General features: G+C 39.6%; 1 protein-coding gene across 1 annotated transcript in view; it reads left to right on the top strand.

Moving 5' to 3' along the window:
- Positions 1 to 12,729, top strand: part of DOCK3 (dedicator of cytokinesis 3) — a 172,301-nt gene that overhangs the window by 92,290 nt on the left and 67,282 nt on the right. The window contains exons 14-15 of the mRNA XM_027640285.1: positions 548 to 673; positions 10,045 to 10,169. Of these exons, the coding sequence (XP_027496086.1) occupies positions 548 to 673; positions 10,045 to 10,169 (251 nt within the window). The remainder of the gene's footprint in view (positions 1 to 547; positions 674 to 10,044; positions 10,170 to 12,729) is intronic.

Below are 12,729 nucleotides of genomic sequence, written 5' to 3'. Positions count from 1 at the left end.
AGCTGGTTGCTGAAGTCAGTTTGGCCAGTTGCTATTCCTGAAATGTGTTGAGGTACTGATGGGAATTTCATTAAAATCAACACCCCTTTATGAAGCAGTCAAAGAAACAAGTGGAACTGATACGCTGTGAGATTTAATTTTTTTCATGGTATTAAGCAGGATTAAAGGTACTTTAGAGATGTTCTACATCACCGTGTGGTTATTCAGATAGAGGTGGCATTGTTCACACATGTATTGTAACCTGCTGTGTATGAGGAATTGAAGTAATGGAAGTACTTGCTGTAGCTTGTGACCTGTCTGTGAAATCAAGTATTCTGATTTTTTAACGTTGTATGTTAATATAATGCTGTGCTTGTGACTGATCCCTTGTAACAGTTTTGTTTCTTCCATTTCAGCTTTAAATTACTCCAAGGGAGAAAAGAACTCTGTTTATATACTTGTCTTAAATTAACTGTGGAGCAAAACATTAGTTTACCTGCATGCCTTGTATACACAGACATCTAATTCTTAGGTCAGAAACAATGAACATATTTGTGTTTTTTTCCAGGACTTATAATTTCTCTTCAGCTTCTTCGTGGCGACATGGAGCAGATTCGAAGGGAAAACCCCATGATCTTCAACAGAGGCGTTTCTGTTACCAGGAAGCTGGGTTTTCCTGATGTTATAATGCCAGGTAAACACAGCAGCTCTAATCTGAAAATGTTGGTAGTTTTTTTCCTCATACTCTCCCACACAATTGTACTGGGATGGGGGATTTACTTGAGCAAGATTAATAACAGAAGAGTTGCCTTATTTATCAGTAAATGCCAATTCCAGGTTTGGGAAGGTATGCTGAATCATTTTAATCAATGGACATTATAGTCATAGAGGGTGTTATATGAACATTATAGAAGGTGATCTGGAAGGATACTCCCCCCACCACCCCTGACACTTGGATATCCCTCATGTGTGGAGATTATCCCTCAAGTGTAGAGATGTTTCTTTTTAAATGCATGAAGTTTCTTCTTCTCAATAATCCAAAGCCTGGAAAAAGAGTTTCCATTTGCAACCTTGATTTTTTGGAGTCGGTGTGATCCCTGACTATACACAGGGATCTGGTTGGATTTTCCAGCTGGCCTTGCAGAGCACCTGGTCCAACAGGTGTCTTGGCTGGAACATTGCTGTGCTTCCTTTGATCCTTAATTCTGGAGCAATAGCTGGAGATGCTTCTTGTTTTGGCAGAAGCTGAGGTAACCCCAGCACAGCCAAGAGTTCAGTTAGGGAAGAACCCGGAGCGTAGCCAGTCGTGCAGCCGTACAACAGCTGGTGTTACACTGTCCTCACTTCTGCAGTGCAGGAAGGAATGGGCTTGGGAATGAGCCTGCATGTGTAGCATTTGGACTGTTCCCTCATTGCTATGCATGACAAGCAAGACCAAGGATGACTTTGCAGACATGGGAAATTTTATGAAAGCATAACGGGGAAAAAATCAGGTCTTGTTACTCGAGAGGCTGCAGTGACACATCAGGATCAGAAGTAGTTGTTGTAGCTTCTGTGTGGAGGCTCTTCAGAAACCACAATAAAATAGGGAGTAGGTGGGAAGAATTTCTAGAAACTAAAGTCAAAGGATTTAGAACATCTCTTTTATTTACTAATGAGCTTGAAAATAGTAATAGAGCAGCAGAGGATGTGGGCTATAAGGCCAATTATAAATTTTAGGTTTTAGTGACCTTATAGCAGTTCCAGTCATAACACAAAGCAATCAAATAAAGAAAAGATGAATTATTACAGGTTCATCTGCAGAAACAGCTGCTGCAAGGTGATCTACTGTAATTGAGATCCCAGCTGGATGTGTCAGCTGGAATAGCTGGATCACAGCTAGAAAAGTCAGCATCAAAAATAACATTTACATAGCTGTGTGAGTGAATTGATTCTTCTGCAAGAATTGCTTTATCCTCTATTTCTGTGTATGGAGGAGTCCCTCAGGTGCTTAAGGAACAGCTTTGTGTCCTCAGTGTTTCCCTGTATTCTGCTGGTTTGGGCAGGGCTTTGGCCCAGAGCTGGAGCAAGCAAGGCAGCAGTTTTCATGCAAAAAGTACTCCTGCTCTAAGCTTTTAAAATTCTCTATTCGTTGCATTTAATTCAAATTTCCAGATTTTCTTTGGGAGAACCACAGTTCTTGTGGGAGAAAACACTGGGATTTTAGGATGATAATCTCTTTGGAATTGGACATACAGATATATATACATATGCTTAAAATCCTGATTGATAGTAACAAGTGTGTGAAAGGACCACCATTCTGCTGTTAAATGCTTCCTGCCTCTGCAGAGACATTGGACACACAGAACTTCTCCTTGGTTCAAAGGGGGCTACAAGAGGTTTTCATATATAGAGTTTGGATGCAGAGCTTTAGGCATTTGTATTTGGAAAGGAAAAGGCTCCCATTTGTGGAGAAGAGCAGTTTGTGCATGTCTGTAAACACCAGGTAAGAAAAGAAAGGCAGCCAAGGGAAGTGTGAATGGACTTTCACTGTAATTGTAAATGAGGACATGGCCAGAGTAGAGATGAGATGTGAAGAGAGAGGTGATCATGAATGGGGCTCTGAACAAAGGCTCTCACTCTGTTGGGTATTTTCCAGGATAAGGAGTTCTCATGAAAATTAGGAGATTGGAATGTAATGGAACTCCGTTAATGCAACAAACAGTGTTCATTCTAATTACTTATCAATATTTTTTTTTAATGAAAGTATGTTTGAGATATTCAAGTGACAGCACATATTTACCTGTTCTTAGCTTTTAAAACAATTGATCAAACTGGGGTTTGAGTTGACATGCCATCCAGGATAGAACGTTTGGGTTAAGTCACCTTTCAGGTGGATTGGCCATTCTACATGAACAAGGGATGTGTATCAATTTACTTTGTGTTTGTGTTGTTACAGGATCAAACATTCTTCCTTAGCTTTCTGAGCATTGTCTTATGTTGAAAAATAATTAACTGGGGACACAACCAAAAAAAAGAAATAAAAACCCCCAAACCAAACAAAAACCGAAGCCTGCCGTGCACATGAGCAGTTCTCAACCATGTCTGCTGCTTTAATTGTCTTTGTCAAACTACCTTTTCCTTGCTTTGCCCCAGAACTGTTTCTTTGTCACTAAACACAGAGTTTTTTCTTCCAGAAAAGAGCACAGAAAGTTCATGACTTTTGTATTTTGCAAGTGGATGCAGGTTTTTCAAGGCAGTGTGGTTTAAAAATGTTTTTTAATGAGTAAATTAATAGACTATGTCACCTAGTACCGTTAAAATATGCAGTGATCATTCTTCTGAACCAAAGAATCAATTTTTAAAAAATAAATAACTCTAGCATTTCAAATTAATCTTCTTTCTCATAGGTTTGAACATTTTCATTTTCTTTTTTAGTAGGAGATCCTTTCACATGTGCACATCTTAACCATTAAAGTTCTGTAGGTCTGTCTTACCACACAGTTTTCCTGTCCTGTTTTGTTTTCTAAACTGTAGTATTAGTTCACTGTATCAAACCCTCTTTTCTGTCCCTCAGCTATGAGCAACATCAGTGGTAGCTGGTCATCATTAAGAAACAAAGTGAAACTGGTCTTTATGGGCTTATATCTTTCATGACTGTGCAGAACAAGCTTAATACTGTACAAAATAACCATGCCTGTCTTCGTTTGTAAAGATAAAATGTTCTTTGTTTCCTACTGTGTTGTGATCTGAGAAGAGCATCATAAAGGCTTCCATTGTCTTTTTTGTCCAAATCAGAAGGGATTCAGTCAAAGCAGCCTCATGAAGAAGTATGGTGGGGTTTTGTTCATTTGTGATAGTTTCTTTTTTTTCCTTTTCTAAGTTGCTACTGGGTTTAAGGCCATGAGTCTGATCCTGACAATTTTACCTTTCCCCAGAGCTAAGAGCAATGAGGCATGTGCTGCTTTGGGATTGCAGCTGTGTTTGTGTACAGAACTTGCTGATCAGAATCTGTTGCATAGGCTTGGCGTTTGTCAGTCCCCCCAGGACATCCCTCCCCTTCCCCATGTGCTGATAAGTATTCTGTCTTTTACTTTGATGCTCTGATGAAAAGTGCATGCTTCATCTTCTACTTGTGAGTGATGTTTCTTTCTCTTTTTTCTCTCTCCTTGTCTTAATTTCCTGGCTTCTCTCCTTTCCCTTTATTCTCTCCCCTTTCTTTCTGATGCAGAGATGAAGATTGTTGGGTGTAAGTTTCTGCTTTTCTGTGTAATGTCTGCTTATTGCTTGCTTTTTTTTCCATTTTCATATCTTCCATGGAATGTTGGGGATTGGTAAAGACAGCAAATCATAACATCACAGGGAAACTTTGATAACAGAGAATTGGAGACTGTCTCTCTTCACACCACAGGGTTTCAGGCAAATTTAGTAGCTGTGACAGGTGAGTTGGTAGCAAAGGTGAGAAACATCTCAGCATCTGTTCTGTCAGTGAGCACAAAGTCATGGCAAAAATCTGTTGAGAAAAGGACATGGCAAAATCCATCAGCCAGTCTTAGAATGTTCATGGCAACAAAGTAATGAGATCAAAAGACATAATTAGGTAAAAAAGTGTTTACAGGGAGTATAAAAAGTCTTACTGTCATAAATAAACTTGTGGAAATGGAAAGTTGGAGGAGATAAAAATGAAAAGCATTAAAAAGCAACTTCCTACTACTGAAAGGCAACTCCAGGGAAATCATTGAATTTAAAAAGAGCATTGTATAAATTGTTTTCTATACATAGAAGTCAAACAATGGATAGTAAATAACCTAGTAAGTATTGCTTGTCCCTTTTCTTTGAAACAATTGTGTTCTGCTCATTGAAAGCTAGAGGAGCACACGGAGTTAAACTTGCATAATGTTCTGTTTAGAGGGGAAAAAAGCTAATTTAATTTGCCATACAGGCAGTAGATAAAGCCTTTGTTTCCCTTTCCTGCTATAATATTGCTCACAATTATGTTAATAGTTGCTGACTGTAACTATTTCAAGGGTATAGGCCTTGAAAAACGTTAGGGCCTGGCTGGTGAAGGGGCAGAGCAATAAGCTGCTGAAGTGGATTGAATGTGATTCCCAGGCTGTGTGACTGTGCCAGGCGGGCAGGAATGCAGTGGGTTTACACTGGTGACAGAGGTGATGGCACTGTTATAGCCAGGGAAAATCCCAGTGTGAGGACATGGCTGGGAACAAGTCCCTGAGGGTCAACCAGAAAGAAAACCAGAGGTGTTGGAGACCTTTCCCACGCAGTGCCCTTGGTCGGTTTGTCCTTCAGTCCCTGTGGTCTGTACAGTGATGTGATGACCCCAAAGCTGCTCCTGGGCATCGTCCTGTTAACCTACTCTGTGTTGAAATCACTGCACTTCAGAAGTAGTTGTGTGTTTTCACTTGGAGGAAGTTACAACTCCCAGTAAGGGTGTAGTTTGCTGTTTGAGATCAGAATCTGATTGCTGTCACCTTCCAAAGAAGCAGCTTCCATCCAGAACTACTGCAGGGAAGAGCCATCCATTGAGGGATTGTCCAGTTCAAGATGATATTCCACCTAGAAAGCAGAGCAGTTACCCCTGTAAAGAACTAGAACAGATGCAGCCAGAACACACGATCACACTGTACATGAGTAGAAGTGTTCTACATCTTACAGTTTTCTTCAAAGATTTTACTTCCCCCGGTGGCTCAAAGTGCTGTAACATTGCTGCAGTCAGTGGGATGATGCTGATTGACTCTGGCTGAGGGGGTGTTTGTTTCTACATACAGGACATAAATGCAAGGGCTTGGTTTTTCTTCAGAAGCCATTGGGGAAGATACTCTGACTACTCTTCTTGCCCATTCATTCTTCTGTAAAATGAAATTGTTTTCAAGGAAATGCTAAACCCAGGGATGTCAGAGAGTCAAGCAGACAGCCTGTCACAGTGTGGGGCCCTAAGTAGGACCATCTCAGCAATTTAATGGATAGAGACATAAATACTGATTTTTTGTGTAGATAGATTGGGGTTTTTTTAATCCTTGGCTGCTTAAATTGTAAAAGGCTAAACTTTCAGTTTAAAAAATCCAAGAATATTAAAAAATCTGGATAAAAACAGTTATTTTTTTAAGTTACTTGAAACTACCTGGACATTCTGACTGCTGGGAGCTGCCACTTTTCCCCAGCTTACAGGGGTATATTACATGTCCTTTACAGGTTCACAAAGTCATAAAGCATTGAGAGCTTAGAAAAAAAAGTTATTAGAATTGAGATGTCAGAATTTTGTGTCTCTTTCTCCTGCAGGAACTGATGTGAATTATGCAGTCTTTCTTGACATAATATTCCCCTGTATAAAGCAGGGACCATTCCTGTCCTCAGTGTCCAAAATCTTTTAGGATCCCTGAATAAAAGGTGTTAAATGCAGACAGTTTCTGTAAATTGTTACTACTTTGCAGTTCAGGTAACTGGTTAGTTGTCCAGTGGAAAACCCACACACCTTGTCAGGATAAACTGCTGTTTATTCCACTAGATAGTAGATAATTAGTGGCCATTGGACTACTTCGTGTTATCCAGTCTTGAAAATGATAAATAACTATTTGGAAATCTTCCAGTACATTCCTTTTATGTTGCAAATACAAAATCAATATTTGGCTCGTGTAGCCTTTTCCACCTCTCCTTTTTTTCCCCATTATCATTAGAGGAACTTCAGGTGATATGAGAAAGGATTTCATTTCAATACGAACCAACCCCCCCAAGCTATAATTTATGATTATAATTCAAACAACTGTACATTTGACATTAGGCTTTGTAAATAGGTTAAAACAGCCAAACAAAACAAAATCCCAATAAAGGTGAAGGGAGCTGATAAAGGAAGAGCCCTGTAAGACATCAGAAAATAATCTTTTTATATTATTGTGCAAAATACTTTTTTTCAAGATGTTTCATAGGAAATGAATCTCAGTGTGTGTAAAAAGTGCACATATTTTATGCTAAAAAGCAGTTTACTTTTGTTTTTAAATTGAAAACAGTTGTGGAAAGATGGGCTTTGAAATAAATACCATTCTGAAAATTTTGACTAGCTTTTCAGTTCATCTTTGACAGCCATCCAGCACAAAGAGACCTCAGCTTAAAATGACATCAGCAGGCTTTATTCTATAAATACCCATGGCCCACTGGCCTTCTAGCACTTTTTTTATTCCTCTACTGGTGATGGGAGGCCACAGCTCACCCAGTTTATGATCTGCACTTGCTGTTTGGGAAGATGTGAGGCCTCTGGGATCCAAGCTGAGGTACCATCCTCAAAATGTAGGAATTACTGTCATAAACACAGGGCTGTTTGTGCAGTAGTTTGCCATGCAGAGGGCATGAACGGGCCAGTGTCTTCAGCAAGTTCATTGTTTATATCTTTTTCTTCTTACAAGTGGCATTAATTTGGGGAAAGCTCTGTCTGCCAAGATTTTTCACTCAATACATTGTCATTGTGGCTTGGAGCTGACAAGCACCATCTCTTGGTCCTGCTGGTCACACCTTTGGTTTGCTCACACTGTCTGTGTGTGCACAGGGTGACGTGGTGCTGAGTGTTCTCTCTGGCCCTGCACTTTGCGTGCTCACAATAAGTATTTTTAAGAACTGCTCGGTGTTCAAGCATTTGCAGTAGTTTCTGTGCAGCCCATTAGTGTAGCAGAGCTCAAATCCCTCAAAACCACAAGCAATTGGAAGAAAAAAAAAACCTTGTGAGGCCTCAGCAAGCGATGTGGTTAAGTGGTATATTGAGGAAAGGAGATGGCTCCTTGTAGGAAGGTTCTTTTCACTGAAATAAATTGAAGTGTGGGAGTTTGTAGTTTTAACTCCAGATTTTCAAGAAACCAAAGGGCTCCGTAGCTGATAGTTAAATGCTTTTTGCCTTTGCTAGACTCATTTACTTCCTTAATTCTACTGTATGCAGTGACCTTTTCTATTTTTTTAAGATTCAGTAGAGTATTTTTGCAAGAGAAAGTGCACCATTATGCTTCACTAAAATACTTTTTCCCATCTTTTTTATGCAAATCCACTGTTTTTTATGTCCCTCTACCCCCCACCCCGAAGGCATTTTTTTTAATTAGTGCAGTAATATCCCTCCTGTTGAACTTAATAGAAGATATGATGCTATATATAACCAAATGCTGCCTTTAATTTAGGCTGGAAAATGATTTGCCATCTGATATTGGACTTTGTGTAGCCAGACTGTCTTCCAGAAAAGAGGTCATAAATAGGGAGCTCCAAAGTGCTAATTATAGTGGGTACAATTAATTTCTGTTAAGATTTATAGCTTACAAATTGAAACTTTTGTTCCTGATTGTGCAAACTGCTAAGAAAAAGGGATGGAGTCAGTTAAGCAGAAGGATTTTTCAGAACGAAAGTCCCAGCTTAAACTATCTCTTGTGGTGAGTTTTGTATTTCCTTGATATCCCTGTAGTCAGCACAGAGGTAGCTCAGCTTGATTTTGAACAGTAAGATAATTTTCTCCTGTCATGGGCCGTGGATTGTTGCATTTGATGACGGTTCTTTGATAAGAAAAAGCAGATTGAATATTTGAGGCCTTTCACCAGGCTCTCACTGTCATCTTTCCCCGTTAATGAACCCTGGCATCCCAGCCCTCTGACTGTGAGGTGTTCCAGCTCTGTGTGAACCCCCAGCGAGAGGGAGGCTGATGGAGAAAGGAGGATGTTTTGCATGCAGATTCCCATTCACAGGGAGCTCCTCGCAGCAAGCACTGACTGTCAGCTACAGAGCTGTATTTTCTGTGCTTAAAGACTTGTACTTATCTCCAGAAATAAAATTGAAAGTAAAGTCAGGACTGAAAGCTTCTATTGTTTGTCCCTACAGTAGATTAAGGAACAAATTCTGTGGAGTTATAGACTTCAAGAAGAATTTGAAGCGCTACTCTGACGGACACAAAAGGATATCCCTCACTGCCTGAAAGCAAATGCTGCCTGTTTCATTGTGCTTCTGGTTAATACACAGATTTAACTGCATCAGCTTCTCCAAGTGGAAGAAGTCAGACATTGAAGGAGTCTCTCCTATGCTGGATAACCATTCCATTGGTTTACTGTTTAGTCTCTTGAGACTATTTAACAAAATACTTGCCTTGAAAGGGTTTAAATATTTTTTTTAATTATTATTTTTATATATTACCCTTTAGTATGTTTGCCTTTCTGGCAAGCAGACAAAAAAAAGTGGTAAGTGTGAACCATCATGAAATAGTGACAGTAACTAAATCTTACAGAAAAATTTTGGTGCAGGGGTTAGAATTGACCACAGCAGTTTTGGATGCAGTTTCCCAAATCAGATTCTAAAAAAGGGGAGGGGAAAAAAAAAAGAAGTGAGCTAGAGTCTGTGAAATTCAGGATAACAAGATGCTGAGAGACACGAGCATTTCTATTTCTGAATATAGTAATTTGCTCTGAAAGCTCCTGAGAGTGACATAGCGAGAAGTTGGCAAGTGTCCATCCTGCCCTCTTTCATAGAGCCATGCATATGGATACCAGAGGCTAGCCAGAAATCTAGCAAAAAATGTATTTGTAATTCCTCCTTAATCCATCTGAACTGAATGACAAGCAGGTTTCCAAAAAGGCTGAGTTTGTTTTGCTGTTTTGATAAAAGGAAATTATGAAAATATAGAAATTCCTTGAAGAGCTAACTGAGGGCAGCGTTCTGCTGATCATCACAAAAATACTTATTTTTCTTTAAATTATTGGAAATAGGAAGTCTGATGCTAATGATGTTTCATCAGGCTTAGCCTGATACTTCCAGCCCAGCTAACTAGGCAAAGCAGTAGGACTGAAAGGTTTTTCTCCCTTCCTCACTTACATAACAAAAGCCAGTTATCGATTCTGAGTTCACATTTAATAAAGGCATTACTACTAACAATGGTCTGATTTTATGCACTGATATTATGATGTTCATCCTTATTAACAATTAACTTGCTGCTTGGAATGATTTGGGCATCAGCCATAGTCTTGCAGAACACAGAAAACAATGTGCAGAATCCAACCGGCCCCAGTGAGTGCTCCCTGCGGAATTTAAGGCTGTGGCTCCGCTCTCTCGCTGTAGGTGACATCCGGAATGACTTGTACCTGACCTTGGAAAAGGGGGACTTTGAGAGAGGTGGGAAGAGTGTGCAGAAGAACATCGAGGTGACCATGTACGTGCTCTACGCGGACGGGGAAATCCTGAAGGTATGTCTTGAGTTCCTCCAGCTGCAGCTGCTGCCTCTGGGGATGTGTAAGGGAAGAGCTACAATCAAACCAACTCTTCCTTTTTTGTGTGTGGGGGGATTTTTTGTTTGTTTGGTTGGTTTTTATTATGAAGTCTCTAAGCTATGTATTATGATGAAGGAAGTGGTCAGTTATAAATTTGAAATTATTTGGAGCACTTCTGCTATATGAGGATAGAAGACTTGGAGAAATTATTCATAAACTGAAAAACTTGTGTAATGCCAAAATGTGGTGCCAGTGGCTAAAGTAAAAAGAAAATTTAGGGTAACTGTAGTCAGAAGTGAAGAGTGGATGGCTTATCTAAAATTAAATAATATGTGTCATACAACAGGATGAAATGTGATTCCAAGAGAGACTTTTAAATCTGAGTCGTTGGAGTTGCAGTACTGAATGTAGTTCTGGAAAATAACTTGGAATAAAATTTCACCCTGGGCTGGCTCCATTCCAGATGGGGATGGGGATGGTTTATGTTTCATGTTTTTCTTCCTCTGTTCTTTCAGTTTTATTGAAGAGAAGAAGGTGGGGTGGGAGGGCATGAGGATAGAGAGGTAAACAGAAAATATTTCAGCATGAGCAGTTGTCAGAAATAACTTCCCCCTACCTTTTCTTTTACCTCCACTGCTTTGTAGCCATTATGATGAAGAGTCAAAACACCTAAAGTGCTTGTGTACCAAACACATCTTTTTAGTTGAAAGGAGAACTTTTATTACTACAGCAGGTTGTGATTTCATTAAAGTGGATCTCTTGTATGGAACTGGTTTGTGCTCAGAGCTGTTGCAGGAAGATCGCAGTCCTTTTTTGCTGTTTTTTACTTTTCAAACTGAGTCAGACATTCTTAATCATAGCTTCATTTCACAGCAGTCTGCTAAGGACCAAGAGAGGCCTTTTACCCTCAAACTGCAGTATCAGCATCTTCAAATGCTCATGCACATAATGGTAGCTAATTATACTGTAACTGTGGCTGATGATTACAGATAAAAGCCAGGTAATTTCTAGACATTACCAGTCTTAACTTCTTTTGTGATTTTGGTTGGAATGCTCATTCACAGAGATGAAGTAGTCTTTTCTTACCCTGGCCTCTTATGACAACTGTAAAGTACATCAGGGATTTCCATGGGGCAGTGTAACAGAATGGTACAAAGACTGTGAAGGGTAGTAGACCCAACTAGAAGAAATTCAGGGGAACAGGTTGCCCAGAGAAGTTGTGGCTGCCCCATCCCTGGAAGTGTTCAAGACCAGACTGGATGGAGCCCTGAGCACTGGAAGGTGTCTCTGCCCATGGCACAGGGGTTGGAATGAGATGGTCCTTGAGGTTCCTTCCAACCCAAACCATTCTGAGATTTGCACTAGAGGAGAGACTTTACATATACAGGGTCTTTTGTGGGTGTTCAAAATTTAAGCCACAAGTGTAAAAGAAAATCTTTATCCCAGTTTTAATGTTATTTCCACTCTGCATAGTTGCAGTCAAAGCAACACAGATCTTTGGTTTATGTCAGGAAATGTCTGATGTCTCATGATGCCTGTGAATATGGGCAGAATGCAAAGTTTCAGTCATTGAGGCACTGCTGTTCCTGCCTGGAATATCCCCTTCTATTCCTGAGCTATGGCCTGTCTGGAGCAGAGACTGCTGAGGCAGACACTGTGTGCAGACTTACACAGTAAAGGGGGAGAAATGCCACAAAATTTTCATCTGATATTAGAGTAAAATCTCTAAACTTTTCCCAACCAACAACATGATCCAAGTCTGAATTATGCCTTTGTGAAGACTTTAGCAGAACCGTGCACAGCGTTAATGAGAATATTCTCAGATCCTCACTGCTCTTGAGTGTATCTTGATCCAGAAATAGTCCTATTGAAAGCAGTGAAATTACTTCCAGAATGCAGTGCTGTTCAAAATGAAAATGAATATTTCCCTCTCAAAATGGTCTTACTCAATTGTTAGTATCTTTCAGTATATTCTGAATAATAAAAAAAAAAAAACCTTGACACATTTCTCACTTATTATTCTTTCTGTTCCAGTAGCAGGAATATCTTATGAATTGCAAGGCACACCTTTGCACAATGAAAATATTACCTGATAGTTTTTCTAGTTTAGCTTGCCTTACTTACCTCTGCCTTCTAATTCACCTGCATATTTGGGTCTCATGATAACTGGATGTATGGAGACTAGTTTCATGTTTGTATTTTGCAAATCACTATTCAGAATTAAACAGTCTGCTCTCCTCAGACTATAAATTGTAGTATAACTGCATAGAAACTAAGCTAACAAGGAGAAAGAAAGACTATTCATTTATTTGAAGTTTATAGGATGAAACAGCATTCACTGACTGACCATTTGTGAGCCAGAGCAGGTAGTTTTTTGAGGGGACAAAAAAAGCTCACATTGAAATTTGAATTTTTACTGTACCTTGTAGAGGAAATAGAAATATTTTTTTGCTTTTTCCAAGAACCTAATGCAGATTCTGCAATTGCTGTGTTGAAGCCCAACAAGTTACCCTTGCTACAAACTAGAACTGGGATC

This window comes from Corapipo altera, unplaced genomic scaffold (genome assembly GCF_003945725.1).
Source record: "Corapipo altera isolate COAL_440 unplaced genomic scaffold, ASM394572v1 55, whole genome shotgun sequence".
Taxonomy (NCBI): Eukaryota; Metazoa; Chordata; class Aves; order Passeriformes; family Pipridae; genus Corapipo; species Corapipo altera.
The sequence above is the reverse complement of the archived record's forward strand: the minus strand, read 5'-3'. Positions and strand labels throughout refer to the sequence as shown.